General features: G+C 41.1%; 1 protein-coding gene across 1 annotated transcript; it reads right to left on the reverse strand.

Moving 5' to 3' along the window:
• Nucleotides 1-12,648: 12,648 nt before the first annotated feature.
• Nucleotides 12,649-13,348, reverse strand: Cetn1 (centrin 1). Its single transcript, XM_028876661.2, has one exon. The coding sequence runs from the start codon at nucleotides 13,301-13,303 to the stop codon at nucleotides 12,785-12,787; it is 519 nt and encodes a 172-aa protein (XP_028732494.1). The 5' UTR covers nucleotides 13,304-13,348; the 3' UTR covers nucleotides 12,649-12,784.
• Nucleotides 13,349-16,365: the final 3,017 nt, after the last annotated feature.

The following is a 16,365-nucleotide window of genomic DNA, read 5'->3' on the forward strand; positions in this document are numbered from 1 at the left end:
GTAAAAACACAATTAACAGCTAGGAGAATATGTCTTCATTAGAGCCCAGTAATGTTACCACAGCAGGCCTTGACTATTAAAAAAAAAATGGTGTCTAGCAAGGAAATTATCCATTTCTTTTAGATTTTCCAATTGTGTGGAGTACAAGTTTTTTGAAGTGTGACCTAATGATTCTTTGGATTTCTTTGTGTCTGTTGTTATGCCCCACTTTTTGTTTCTGGTTCTTTTAATTTAGATATTCTCTCTCTCTCTGCCTTTTAGCTACTTTGGATAAAGATTTGTCTATCTTGTTGATTTTCCCAATGAATCAACTCTTTGTTTCATTGATTCTTTGTATTCTTCTCTTTGTTTCTATTTTATTGATTTCAGCTCTAAGTTTGGTTACTTCCTGACATTTACTCCTCTTGGATGGGATGTGTTTGCTTCTTTTCATTCTAGAGCTTTCAGGTGTGTTGTTAAGTTGCTGGTATGAGATCTCATTAATTTCTTTATGAAGGCACTTAGTCCTATGAACTTTTCTCTTAGCACTGCTTTCATTGTGTCCCACAAGTTTGGGTATATTGTGTGTTCATTTTTCATTGAATCAGTAAAGTGTTTAATTTCTTTTTTTATTTCTGCTTTGACTCAGTAATCACTTAATAGAGAGTTGTTCAGTTTCTATGAGTTTACAGGCTTTCTGTTGATGTTGAAGTCCAGCTTTAATCTGTGGTGGTCTGATAGGATACAGGAGGTTATTTCAGTTTTCTTGTATCTGTTGAGACTTGCTTTGTGGCTGAGTTTGTGGTGATTTTGGAGAATGTTCCCTGAGGTGCTCTTCTTGTGGAGAGCTAGGGCAGGAAAGAGAAAGGAGACCTAGAGAATAAAGGAACTTGAGTGTGCTTTGTCTCCAGCAAAAATCACGTTCAAGTTTGGTCTCCAATACAGTGTTATGAGGGTGTTAGGGGTCAGGCATGATGACACACTGGGCACTGGAGAGGTGGAGGCAGAAGACTAGTCTAACATTTCAAGTTCAAGGCCAGCCTGAGTTGTATAAGGCCCTGTCTCTAACAAACAACACAAACAGATGTAGAGGCTTTTAAGAAGGATTAATGTTTTACTCACAGAAATGAGTCCAAGAATGTGCTATAAAAGTTAGCTTGGCCTTTTCCCTCACCTTCATGTACAGGTCAGCATCTACTGCTGCCGGGGTCTGTGTTGATGTCTGTGGCCCATGTTGTCACTGAAGGCCATGGGAATGTCCATGGTCTGTGCTGCCACCTGCCCTGTCGATGTCTGAGGTGAGGTCACCAGGGGTCATACTGACAGGCGTGGCCTGTACTTCCCACTGATCCATGGTGATGTCTAGATCCCACTGCTGCCGAGGGATCCTAAGTATGTGGTCCTACTACAGCTGGGTTCTGTGTTGATATCTGTAGCTCAAGCTAACCACTGAAGGTCATGTGGATGTCCATAGTCTATGCTGCATCCTGAAGACATGTTGATGTTCAGGTGTCATGCTGTTGCCAGAGACCTATTGCTGTAAGTAGCTTGAGTTGCTACTTGAGGCCATGGTGATGTTCATGGTCCAGACTGCCTCCAAGGAACTTCTCTGGGTCTATGGCCCTATTGCAGCCAGGGGCTGTTTTGTGGTTTGTGCTGTCACCAGAAACCCATGATCTAAATTCCCACTGACAGTAAAGAGTAACGAAGTTACTTTGGCAGTGATATCAATGACTGCAGACACACAGTTGAGAAATAGGGACATGGAAGGCTTCTGTGACAACCATTACCCACCCATCCCCATCCCCCACAAAAGTAATACCTTAAAAAGAAAGCCATAAAAGAAAACTCTTAAAAATTGTGATATAGATGCTGAAGTTTATTTCTCCACAATTGATGGCTTCTGGAGGGGATGCAGGTGGAGAAGGACTCAATTTTATTTAGGGGTCAAGCCACTGGGAGTTTGACCATGCTCCAGTGAGAATACAGGCAACATGAATTGGACTTGTTCTTTTGGGGGGAAGATTACAAGGGCAGGGAGGCAGACATGAAAGGACTGGGAAGTGAGTATGATTGGGGTGTATGATGTGAAATTCCCAAAGCATCAGTAAAAATATTATTTTGAAAAAATAATTTTGCCTTTTAGGGCTCCACTCTAAAGAATATGAAGTCAAAGGAAACGGGAATAGCCAGCTCAGAGAAACCTTTGTGGAAGACTACAGGGGGTAGGAAAAGAGAATACCAGAGAAACACAGACATGGGATGTGTTTGCAGACAGAGTAAGAATGACCTGAGCTTTGTGGCCCAAGCAATGCACTACAGACACAGGGTACAGGGGTCAGTGTTTATCCCTTTAGTGGTACTTTTTGAGTGCCAGCTATATCTTTCCCAGATACAGGATGCTCAGACTCTTTCCTGGTTCTCAGATGTTTATACCCCAAAGATTTTTGTCCTCAGCTGCCTCAGCAGTCTGTTCAGATGCTGCTTTCCAGAACCACAGACAAGTATAGCCAGTCCTCTACTAGCTGACATTTGTCAGCACTAGCCACAGGGACCTCAGGCCAACAACTCAAATCCAGACTTTTCTCCTCAAGCTCACACTGTCGTATCTTCCTGTCACCAGATTCAGACATTTGGGGATCACTTTGACTTCTGTCTCCCGGGAAGTGCAGTGGCCAACCCAAACCAACCACCAGATGCTTTACATCTAGGCCATATAGTATAAGGACCCAAGTGAGCCAATGGCTTCACTGCTGAGTAAACAACCATAATACTTAGAAAACAAGGTTGAAGGTTGAATGTGGAACACACAGCTGTAATCTCAGTACTTGTGAGGCTGAGGCAGGAGGGTCACAAGTTTGAGGGCAACTTGAGATATGCAGTAAGACCACATCTTTAAAGGCAAATAAGATTTTCCTTAAGTTTGGGCCATATTATCATGACTCTGGCAAATGTATTTTAATTTATTTCTTAGTCTCCATGACAACAGGATAAAATACTTCAAAGGTTTTGATTGTTGCCTATCCCAATAACCTAAGGAGAAATAAATTCTTCTCTCAATTATGCAGTGACATATAAGTCTTACCATCTACTCCATGATTCTGTGACCATTGCAAGTCAAATTAACTTAAACAGTGTGAGTAGACACATACCAGGCCAACATTCCATAGTGTGATACTTTGATTGTGTTCTGACAAATAAAGCTTGCTTGGAGTCAGAGCACAGAGCTAGCCACTAGCTGACCAAAATTAACCATAGAGGTCTGTGCTGTGGGATGTTCTGTATGACAAATGTGTTGTTCTGATTGGTCAATAAATAAAATACTGATTGGCCAGTGGCTAGGCAAGAAGTATAGGCAGGACTAACAGAGAGGAGAAAAGAAAGAACAGGAAGGCAGAAGGAGTCACTGCCAGCCACCGCCAGGACAAGCAGCATGTGAAGATGCCAGTAAGCCATGAGCCACGTGGCAGAGTATAGATTTATAGAAATGGATTAATTTAAGATATAAGAACAGTTAGCAAGAAGCCTGCCATGGCCATACAGTTTATAAGCAATATAAGTCTCTGTGTTTACTTAGTTGGGTCTGAGCTGCTGTGGGATGGCGGGTGAGAGAGATTTGTCCTGACTGTGGGCCAGGCAGGAAAACTCTAGCTACAGGTTTGGAGGACTGTAGCAAGAGAAAAACAGGAAGTGGTAAGGTGGGACTGAGAGAGGATCTCAGCCCCTTTGGACGGTGGAACCATAGAGGTAGGAAGCAACTGGTGGCTGCTCCCTGCTTCTCCAATCTTTCAGTTCTTACCCTGATATTTGATTCCCAATTTTTTATTGTTAAATATTAGATTAACATTTTATCCCTGAACTACGTCCTCAGCATGCCATAGTACCCATGTGGAAGACAGAGGACAACTTGAAGGAATTAGTTCTCTCCTTTCACCATGTGGGCTCAGGACTTGAACTCAGATCATCAGGCTTGATGGCAAGCATTTTTACCTGTTAGGCCATCTTGCTGGCATTAATTTTCCTAAATGTTTAAAACACCATTTAAAACTTAATAATGAAGCCAAGTGCGGTGGTACATGACTGCAAACCCAACACTCTAGAAGCTGAGGCAGGAGGATTGTGAGCTTGAGGCCAGTGTGTGCTATATAATGGGTTGCAGACCATTCTGAACCACTTAACAAGGCTATGTCTCAGAAATCAAAACAAACAGTTGAGACAAAACTAAAGTGAAAGCTGCCATTATTTTATACTATGTCATCCACTCTGTTAGACATTTTATATAGAATCTCATTTAGTTCTTTAGCACCCTGAGTATCATTATCAAAGCTATTTGTTAGGTGAATAAAATAAGGGCTAGAGTTATAGCTTGGTTGTGGCTTGACTAGCACATTCAAAGGCTAGAATTTGATCTCCAGCATCCTGTTTTACAGAATAGATTAAAACTAAAGAACAATTTAATAAAACCACCAAGGATCAAAGAAGTTAATATGTCCAACTTCAATCACATCACATTCTTACCTTCAACACAAAAACACTTACAGGCATTTAAAAGTGATGTTGATAACCATGTTAGTTTGCTACATTTTGCTGGTTAAGAGATAATAGGGGGCCAATGAGATTGCTCTGTGGGTAAGGAAACTTACCACAAAGCCTGATGACTTGAGTTCAGTCTCTGACACTCACATGATGGAATGAGAGAACTGACTCCCCCAAGTCCTATGACCTCTGTACACACAACACAGCACTCATGTGCCTATTCACACACACTATTAAATACATATATGTTTTTTAAAAGTTAAAAAACAGTGCAGATATGGATAGAAAGATGGCTCACTGGGTAACAGCACTTGCTGCTCAAGCATAAGGACCTGAATTTGGATCTCAGAACCCACATAAAAAGCTGGGCATTGCTCCGTGGGCCTGTAACCTCAGCACTGAGGGAAGTGGAAGCAGAATTGTTGGGGTATGCTAAATGCCAGCCTAGCCCCAGGTTCAGTAAATGACCCTGTCTCAAAAGACTAAGGTGGAGAGAGAAAGAAAGCAAGACACTAACATTTTCCTCTGATCCCCTCCACAAACAATCGCACAAATAATCCCCCTACACATGGGATTAGCCCATACACAGATCACACACACACACACACACACACACACACACACACACACACACACACACACACACTGGAGTAATGATAAATAAGAAACGTTAGGGCTGGAGAGATGGCTCAGTGGTTAAGAGCACTAACTGTTCTCGAGGTTCTATGTGACCACATGGTGGCTCAAAAACATCTGTAGTGAGATCTGGCACCCTCTGCTGGCCTGCAAGCATAAATGCAGGCAGAACATATACATAATAAATATTTTTTTTAAAAAAAGAAACTTTATGCAGCATCACAAAGCCTGTCATATTATTTGTATATTGTTGGGATGTTCATGCCATTAGCATTTGTTGAATGGTATTTGCTAATTGTACTCATTTTGCTAATACATTTCAAGTTCAGAAATAGTTGCCAAAAGCTGTTAAAAGAGAACAATGAATATATTCTAAAATGTAGTAAATCAAAACAACATGGATACATGCTAAAGATTAATAGACGGCATTTTGGGGTGGAGTGGGAAAATAGTTGTTGGGGTTTTTTTTTTGATTGTTTTTGTTTTTTGTTTTTGTTTCTTAGTGCAGAAAAAGGAATACAACCTATTGCTTGCAAGAGCATAAAAGTGAAGCTCACATTCTCACACATGGCTTTGTTTTCAAATTCTTGAAAGTGCAGAGATTCTTTTAATTTAAAGGTGAGCCCATGGAAAATCAGGAGCAGCTGTGAAAAGCCAGCAGGGAACCTTGTGTCACAGCTGTGTTTGGTGGTCTGACCTCTGCCCACCACTGTTTGGAATGATCCCAGAGAAGCATTTCTGTACCTACCACCACCAAGGAGGTGACTTAATGAAAGGAGTTGCCTCATCAGCTGGTATTCCAGGAAGGGTGCTGAAGGGCCAGGAAGCTAGCAGGGAGGCCTAAAGACTCCCAGGAAGGATGATGGCTAAGGTGGGGTCTTACTTCAGTTCGGCCCACAGAAAGGCTTGGGAGATAACCATAGCTCAATTGAGCGTTAGCTGAGGGACCTGGGAAAATAGATCACTCTGACTTTTTCAAGGTCATACAAAGTTGAAGTGAGTTATACTCCTCCACATTCCTGAGTGTCCTTCCCTATCAGCACATTTCCCATGTAGTTCATCATTCTGCACTTACAGCATTTTTTATTAGGCAACAATGTCTGGTTTCTGGTAGTAGTGCTGCCACATATTTCTGGAAACTTTCCCACCTATCACTGTCAGGGACTGAAAGGGTGCATCAGTGTTTAGAGAGAAGTTTGAAAATCCTGCTGCAAGGCAAGTGAGAAAGACCTTATGCTTGCATTTATGGTTTCAATGTGGAGAGAAAGGTCCCAGGGAGCAGAAAGAGGGAACATTGTTGTTGGGCAGCGGTAAGCAGTGAGTATTGAAAAATAAGCCAAGCCACTTTGTGTATCCAGAAATACTATGCACAGCTCTCTTGGTAGCTTGGGTATTCAGGACTTATCAGGATATGAGCAGCAATCGGCACATCTGGCCTCCTGACTTGATAAAGGAGACAAGCTGAGCTGAGAATTCCCTGTGCTCCATGTTTTTATTTGGACATGCTGTTTGTTCTTTAACTGTGTGACTTTTGCTGATGGTTTTGTATGGACGGTACATCTTCTTGCATCAGCCCCTTCTGGCTCCTTTAAAATTGTAAAGATATGAATAGGAATATCCCAGCAGGTCACTTGAATTTTGCCTGAAGCCTCTGAGGCAGTCAACTGTAGTTTGACTACAGAAAGAAAAACATGAAGCTCTCCCCACCTCCAAGGAAATATAGCACTGGGAAGTGCACCTACCTGCCCAGAAAGCATCTTTATCTTAGGAAAATGGACAGCAGCAGGAAGGAAAGAAATTTCAGTGGATCGCTGCCCCCTAGGTACATGCTGTCCTTTGCTGCTAGCTAACAGCATGGTACACAGGAACCTGGAGGCTATGGGTTGCTGTGGGATGAGGTCTAGTGAGTTGGAGGATGGGGCCTCAAGTCATTGCCAGTAGTCCTCAAAAGAGACTGTAGAACTCAACCCCTGTCTGGTACCACCACTCCCCAACCAAACATTTTCAATATCTCCCCCACTGGATCCCAAACTTTTTTTCCTTAGTATGGATGAATGCAGGTAAGGAGGTGTGCTTATTTTGAAGTGTTGGTAAGTGTGGGTGAGGACGTGTGTTTGTTTTGAATAATGTTGTCCTGAGCCTACTATGCTCTGTGTGGGAGAGGGATGTGCTTGTTCTCTGGCCTTCTCCATTTTGCTACATTTCATTTATTATTTTTTTAATATCCTCTTTCCTCATATATTTGTATCAGGTTAATTTATATAAGTTGTTTATAATTCTGATGCTATCTTGACAAAGTAATGGATTTTTGTTTTATGGACAGTGAGGATCAAATAAGTAATTTTCCTCAAGCTTAGCCAGAAAAAATAGCTGTGGGTAACTTAGCATGGGTCTCCCTCACTACGCAGTGGTTCACTGTTGTACCTGTAATGGAAAAGTCTGTGGCTTTTCTTTTTTTTTCTTTTTTCTTTTTTAAAGATTTATTTTTTTTAAAGATTTATTTATTTATTATGTATAGAACATTTAACAGGAAATCTACTGACTTGCCTTCTCTCTGCCCAGGTAACTTCTTTAGAAATACAGTTGCAGTTCTTCTACACAGCAAATGCTACATTTATATAAAACTTGGAAAATAACAACACCACCATGGCATGGTGGGATATCCTTGCAGTCCCAGCACTTTGAAGGCTGGGACAGAACAATGAGGAGTTCAAAGCTACTCTAGAGTTAGAGGCTGGCCAGGCCTACATAAAATTTGATCTCAAAACCAAAACTCCAAACTGCTCTTCCCCCAAAAAAGGACAGAAAGAACATCACCAGTAATAAATGTCGGGTGAGTGTCATTCCTTAAAAACACAGGTTGTCTTGGTGATCAGAGACTTATCCCAAAGATTCTACTGTCAGCTACTCCCTTCCTGGTGACGCTCCTTTGAAGTTCCTTCAAAGCCAGTTTTCAGACTACTGAAAGAAATTAGGCTCACCAGTTCAATGACATTTACTGTTTCACACCACAGGTGACAATATCCAACTTTTCAAGCCATTCTCTTCACCAGATTTAACCACAAACAATTTGGGTTTGTCTTTTTTTTAAAAGTTAAGGCTAGTTTCAATGGAAAAGATTTGTCTCTTCATAATATTCAGAAGAAATTTCTAGAACTTTTTAGGTTGTCTCTAAATGGGAAAGTTCAAAAACTGTTGTAAGTCCAGCAGTGCTATTAAGTCTGTGACTTTGGGGGAAAACATCTGCTGTCCTAGACAGGTTGGCAAATAAGTTAAATGCAATAGAGTTAGGGTAAGGATATTAGTTTTGTGCCCAAAGTCTAGAGCTATAGTAAGTTGGCTACAGTCCTTCCTTTAGCACTTATTAGCTACATAATTTTGAACAAGTTGCTTAATCTCTCCATGACTTAGTTTCTTTGTTTTTAATGGATATAATAATGGAGTATGCCAATGATTCTATATTGGTGTCTAATGCAGGGTATGTGCTGTTTCAAGAACTGTGCTGAGTTCTATTGTTTATGTACTATATTAAGTATTTGGTACAAAGTAAGTTAATTATCACTTATTAATAAAACCTTTAATTACAAGCATAGCAGACAAGGTCCAATATATGACAGATGCAGACATATTCTTAAGGTTGTCATCACCAATATGTTCTTATGTAGGAAAAGTAATTTGGAGTGGTTATTAATATCAAAATGAAAATTGTAAGGCTGAGGAGATGGCTCATTGGGTAAAAGTGTTTGCCCAGAAAACCGGAGTTTGATCCCAGATCCTGTAGTAGAAGGGGAGAGTTAACTCCTGAAAGTTGTTCTCTGCTTACACATGCGCATGCACACACACACACACACACACACACACACACACACACACACACACCTGCATATATATGCATTAGTAATAATAAATAGAAGGTTGTGAGTCTGCAGATTCTCTGCATAGATGTTTCACTTCATGTTACATCCTGGGAACACATACTGAAGTGGAGATGCCTAACAGACTATCACAACAGTAATCACTTGAAACATCTGTGGCACCTGGGGAACGGTCTTATCTAACCCATGTCTCTGTACCTTGACTGACAGGAACACAATCCTTAGGTAGCACAGTCCTTTATCAGAAAGGTTTGATTGTTAAAAAGTCTTTTTTGGGGGGGGCGGGGGGAGGTAAGATTTCTTTTTACTTTTGTGTGTGTGTGTATATGTATGTATGATTGTCGTGTGTGTGTGTGTGTGTGTGTGTGTGTGTGTGTGTGTGTGTGTGTGTCGGGGGTGCCCAGGGAAATCAGAAGAGGGCATCAGATCCCATGGAGCTTGAGTTTCAGGCAGTTGTAAGCTGCCCAGTGTGGGTGCTGGGGACTGAACCCTTGTCCTCTGCAGGAGCAGCAAGCTCTCTTAACCACTGGGTTATCACTCTGACACGTGAGAAGTCTTCCTGGAACCTTCATCTCTCACTTTTTTCTCTTGGAACCCAGGGGTAGGTCCTACTTCTTTAGAGGGCGTATGTCTCCAGTGCATCCTATTTTCATGGGAAATAGTCTCAGTTCCCAGATTACTTTCCCCATACCTGACAAAACATTTATTTTGACTAACTGACTGAGGGGCTGTCCACAGTGGTGGGAGGGCATGGTGGCAGAACAAAGCAGCTCATCACTTTTTGTCCATGGTCAGGAAGCAAAGAGAGAGAAATGTTGGTGGCACTCAGCTTTTAGTCTTTGTTTAAAAAGTATTTTCATTAGCTGGGTAGTGTTGGTGCACACCTTTAATCCCAGCACTTAGGAGGCTGAGGCAAGCAGATCTCTGTGAGTTTGAGGCCAGCCTGCTCTACAAAGCAAGTTACAGGACAGCCAGGACTGATACACAGAGAAACCCTGTCTTGAGAAAACAAAATAAAATCATTATTTACGTGTATGTATGTGCTATAAACTAAGCCTTCCTTGTTCTAAAATGAAAGAAGACACTGTACTTAAAGATTTACAAATCTCAAATTAGAGAAAATTCAGATAATATGCTTCTGCTGAGATGGAGGTTTTGAAAGCTAATGGCAAATACCAATAAGAAAGGTAGATGTTGTGGTCATATGCAAACCTAAATGAAATCTTCACATTAAGTTGCTCATTAAAGGCTCCAATTTTGGAAATTTTTTCACTTGTCTTCCTGGCAGATGGTGTCTGTCACTAATGAGGGCAACTTGTCTTCTGGACTTAATTCTCGTAATAGGGACTAACTTGTCAAAGCAACAGCACTACCTAAAGATTGCCATAAGAAAAGCTTTGATGAAGTAGCTGAAACAGAATGATAGGACTCACATAGGCTGCAGATGCTTCAGGTTCAGTCTTCATGTGGACCATGACAATAGGCACAAGTGCAACAATCTGAGTAGTATGAATACATATTGAAATATGTCACAATGAAATAGCTTACTGACTGTATCCTAGACACTCTAACATTAACTACATATCACAAGGAAACAGAGCTCTAAGAATTAGCAGACAGTAGCTTGTAGCTAAACTCTAATAGCATATGTACAGTTGTTATATTTTAATTACTAAAACTACCATTGCTATTTCTGAGAATGAGTAGCATAGGATATATTTGTGCATGTGTGGTTTGTGTGGATGCACATGTACTGTGAAGGACAGGGTTAATCTAGAGTATCTTCCTCTATTTCTCTCTATCATACTTCCGTGAAACAGAGTCTCTCACTGAACCTGGGGCTTGCTAATTGGCTGCATTAGTTCACCATCGAGCTTGGGATCTGCATCTACCACCCCTTCCCCAACTCCTAACATTGGGGCTACAGAGGCATACTTGGCTTCTTATGTAAGTCCTGGGGATCCAGACTCAGGTCCTCACAGTTGAGCAACAAGCCATGTCCTCAACCCCATATATCAGATAAGTTAAAAAACAAACAAAAATACCTGAACTAAGATTATGCATTTGTAAATAATTGTTTTAAAATATCAAGCTGAACATGGTGTTGGATGCATGTGATGCCCAGCACTAGGAAGGCTAAGTCAGGAGAAGTTTGAGAATAGCCTGGGATACAAATGAAATCTTGTCTCAACAAACCCCAGGGTTTGTGGCTCAGTTGGTAGAGTGCTTGCCTAGCATGAAGGAGGCCTTGAGTTCTATCCCTAGCACTGCATAAATTGTGTGCAGTAGTGGTGAACTCCTATAATCCCAGCACTTAGGAGGTAGAGGCAGGAAGATTAGAAATCAAAGTCATCTTTGGCTACATACTGAGTATAGGGCCAGTCTGGGCCACAGGAATCCTGTCTCAACAAACAAGGGGAATAGTTAGCTTAATTTCTTTAAAACGTTATACTTGCTTAGGCCACAATTAAATTACATTTTTATCCTGTGCTAGGTCTACATATCCTCTCTTCATACTCCTCACTAGATAATTCAGACTCATTAAGGGAAGACTCATTGGCACACAATAAAACTAGAAAATAGTAACCATTGCAGTTAACCACCTCCCAAAGGAAAGCCTATATACATATAATCTAGTACTGAGCTAAAGTCCTAGCTCTGTGTGTATGTGATATGTTTGTGTGGATATGTGCATGTGTGTGAGCAGGTACCAGCATACATGTGTATACATATGTGCTTACCACCTTCTTTCTTTTAAGACAGTATCTCACTATGCAGCCCAGGCTGGCATGAAGCTCATTATATAAACCAGATTAGCATTGAACTCACAGAGATCCATCTGCATCTGCCTCCCTAGTGCTGGGATTAAAGGCAAGTGCCACCACAGCCAGCCCCACTATACTGAGACAAAGTTTCTAACTGAACCTATAACTCACTGATTAACTAAAGCTTGATAGCCAATAGGCTCTAAAAACTCTGATCTGCTCCCCCATCTCCAAACCTTAGAGATAGCACTGGATTTTATTTACATTGATGTTGGGGATCCAAAATCAGGTTTCCAAGCTTGCACAGCAGGCACCTTACCACATGAGCTATCTCCCCAATACCCTTTTGGTTTTTGAGACAAGATTTCTCTCTATAGTCTCCAGATGACTGGGAGCTATGTAGTCTAGGCTGGCCTTATACATTGTTTCCCAAGGGCTGGGGATTATAGCTATGTGCCATCACACTCAGCAAACCTATACTTTATATTTTATTTCTGAGGAGCAAGCAAATTTTATTGAGGAGTGTCTTTCCATAATTTAAATAATTCTTAAGTAATCTTTCCTTAATTTAAATAGTTCTTAAGTAGCCACATTATTATCCCTCAGAGCAGTATCCACTTAAGTGAAAAATCAATGGTTTGAATGACTTGCTGGCAAATTCTAACTCACCATACTGAGAATACTGACTTGAACTGAAAGAATCACCAGTGTATGCATGTTATTTAAAATCACTTAAGTGACCAGAAAACCAGTTTTGTTTGACCTAGAAGCTGTTCTGTGTTCAGTTTAGTGGCCTCTAGCCTCAAGGACCTTTAATTTAGGTTTGCTCTTGAGAATTAAACAACAGAACTCATAAAGTAAGTACAATTAAAATGTATAATTGATCTAGAGGCTTAGAAGCCAACCAAGACAAATGAGGCAGGAAGAGGTAACAGACCAGAGCTGTTCTGTTCTACTTTCACAACAACAGAAGCAGGGACCCCAGCCAGTTACTTAATAAAGGTTGGTCTTCTTCATGATCTTAAGAAACTCTTCCTCATTCACTTCTCCATCGCCATCACGATCAGCTTCATCGATCATCTCCTGCAGCTCCTCATCTGTGAGGCTTTCCCCCAGCTCGTTGGCCACACGCTTGAGGTTTTTGAATGAGATTTTCCCTGTTTCATCATCATCAAACAACCTGAAAGCCTTCAAAATTTCTTCTTTGGTATCTTTCTCGGCCATCTTCTGAGTCATCACAGCCAAGAAGTCATTGAAGCTGATCTTCCCTGTGGCCTCTTTGTCTACTTCCGAAATCATTTTCTTCATCTCTTCCTTCCTGGGTTCAAAGCCTAGAGCTCTCATGGCCACCTTCAACTCCTTCACATCAATGGTCCCGCTTCCATCAGAATCAAAGAGGTCAAAGGCTTCCCGAACTTCTTGCTTTTGGTCTTCGGTGAGTTCAGGCTTAGGACCCACCTTTCTCTTGTAGCTGGTGGAGGCTACGTTTGACTTCCTCAAGTTGGACGCCATCTTCCATCACAGTTGGGCCCTTAACGGCACCCTGCCACCACGTGTGCTAGGTGCCCCTGCTACTGCGCCTGCGCCAGTCCCTATCTGCCTAGTGTCTGGACCACAGAGCCCTGCCCCATCAGTGAGATCTTATTTACATTATAATCCACAGTTTCCTCAGTTGATACCACAAGTTGATACCTGCTGGCAAGAACCTTGCTGCAGCTACTATTGTCTCTACAGTTTTGGCACACGCAGTTCTCTCCAAGCCACTGGTTTGCATCTGCAGCACCTTGTGTATATTTATTTGAAAGCCCCCTGCTCTTTTTCCATACTAGTTAAAAGAACTTCCTTAGTCTGGGGCTACCCAAGGACAAAGGTAGGGTAATCAAGATTGAGTTTGATCACTTGGTATTAAATTCAAAAAAGAAGGAAGGAATACCCAGGTCACACCCTGTGTTCTGCTAGATATAACTAGAAAATAGGTAAGACGGAAGTGATTATGTATAAAATTTAAGGAAGTTTGTATCCTGACTATATTTAACCATAGTAAAAGTTTTCTGTAAGTTTCCCAAATATGAAATGTAATGTCTATTATGGTTCACTTCTGAGTACCCAGGTTTGAAGTACCTGAAGTAATGTTTGACTTGAACAGATGAGGGGTGAAGTATTGCATTCCGGTATTCTGGCATGTATTTTAGAAACCCTAGCAGTATGTTAACTCTCACTGCTTATCATACACTCAGAGCTGTACAGAAACCCACACTCTGGTAGTAAAAGCCACTAAGAAGGAAGGTAGCTTTAGGGGCAAACTGTCTTTATAAAGGAGAAATCTACTACCCCTTTAAAAGACCATTAGTGCACTTTCAAAGTTGTTCTTCCTTTTAGGTCCACCTAAGAAACCTCTAAGCAAACAGTCAAGGTTGCCTAAAGGTAACTTTGCTCTTAAAATCCTAAACACAAATGCCTGGAAGTTTCATGCCTACCATCTTTCCTTTTAAGCCTGTGATACATGACATTAAATTTGAACATGTCCAGTGATAGACACCTTTCACCAAGCAAACTCAGAAGTGCCTCCAATATGTCCTTTCTTATATGAGTATGTGTAGGCTTCTGAAATAAAACTTGCACACTTAATTGGGGAGAGCGTTGTTTTATAGATAATGCCAGTGCTCTCCTTAGGTGCTGCAAGTAATAAATCTTCCTGCACACTTTCATTTGGTCATGCTGGTTGATTTCATACTCATCTATAGGAGAACCCATTGTATTCAGTTACTGTGATCCCTCTTTGATTGTGGACATGGGAGGTGATTATGCAGCACATGTGAGGACCTAAAATTGTCTTTGGAACCAAAGAAATGAAAGAAAAACGGAAGCTTTTCAGATGGGAAAAAAAGAAAAGAGTTACTAAGTGAGCAAATATAGGTAGTCAACTTTTAATTTTTAGCATTCTTTGTGCCCCCTGCAAAAATCTGCATTTACCAGTATTTGATCTGTGCAACAGATGACACTGGGAGAGTTTTTGTTGCAAAGCTTCTGTATCCCAGGCCCCCAGGACAGTGCTTGACACATTGAAGGAATATTGGTATCCATTGATTTAATGCTTGACAGTTAATATTGGTCCTAAAATACCTTCTAAGTCATCAAAAGAAAAGGGGGCAGGATTCAAAAGATCCAATAATACTAGGAGTATTTTACAAACTGTATTTTGTTTCATTTTTAAGTTGTGATCCAATACTGATTATATGGAGTGTTTGGAAATTTTGTTTAGTTATTTGGTTTTCCTGGAATCAAATCTAGGATTACACCTATGCTACGAAAGTATTATCCACTGAACTTCATGGTATGTTTAATTGACCTGCCCCAGTGACAGTGGACAGAGGGCTTAGGTATAGGGTTTTGAAGGCAAAAGAAGCTTGTATGGCCCCTCCCCTCTCCTGTTCTTGCACTTATTGCATCTTCTTCCAATTCTATGTCTTGTTCTCTTTATGGTTTGGGGAAATCAACTCACCCTCAACCCCAGGGATGCACACATACCCTCTCATTTGAAGTACCATACTGAAATTCCCTAATGCATTTTCAATTAAAAAAAAAAAAGCTCCAGGGACAGTTCTCTAATGGGATCATACAGTACTGGGTACCAGCCAGTCAGACCTCAATTCCTCCCAGACTTGCATTTCCTTTGACAGCCACCCCTCTGTCCCAATTCAAGACAAGCTATGATGTGTTGAGGAAAACTAAAGGCTAGAAGTTGCCTTATATAGAGCAATATTGGGGCCAAGTTGAACTCAAAGCAAACTGGTTGTCATAGTTTCCAGATGTGTACAATCAGCAGTCACAACAAAAGGCCACCAAGTACTCTCTTCATAGAAAACAGTGCCCTCAAAGTCAGTTCTTGATGAACATTCTATGTTCATAGTCTCAACCCTGACTTGAAAAGAAGACATTAATTATGTGCCTAGTGTTGAGTCTGGGCCTCCCATTGTTGCCTCATGTAATCCCTGCATTCCTTCCCCATCTTGTAGATGGAAACAACAAAAAAGCAAGGCATAGAAGAGATCTGCAATGCATATTTAATAGTATACAGCCAACAAATGTATTTAAGATTACACCTTGGGCTTATCTGAGCACAACACTTAGACATTGCTCCTTACACCATGCTGCCTTCCTGCAGAATTGAGATTATTAGTAAAACATAGCATGGCTGAAAAAATAGGCTGCTGATCATCTTCTATGCACCTAACAGTGCATAGAAATAAGCAACTTCCCTAGAAAGATTCAACAGGAATTTGTGTCATTTGTCTGAATCTGGGGAACTTTCCTAGCAGCTAAGTGAGGAAGGCACCTCTAGGGACAAACTTCAGAATGTACTGGGGTAGGATGGGGGCACTGCAGACTCTTTAAAAGACTGTTAGCTGGGCTGGGTATGTGGTGAATGCCTGTAATCCCAGCGTTTTGGAAGCTAAGGCAAGAGAATCAGGAGTTTGGGAACAGTCTGAGCTACATAAAAATAATTCTCTCTACTCCACCCTCCAAATCCTTAATCTACCTTCAAAGTTGTTGTTATTTTTGTTTCAACTAGA

The sequence above is a fragment of the Peromyscus leucopus genome, chromosome 19, assembly GCF_004664715.2.
Source record: "Peromyscus leucopus breed LL Stock chromosome 19, UCI_PerLeu_2.1, whole genome shotgun sequence".
Lineage (NCBI taxonomy): Eukaryota > Metazoa > Chordata > Mammalia > Rodentia > Cricetidae > Peromyscus > Peromyscus leucopus.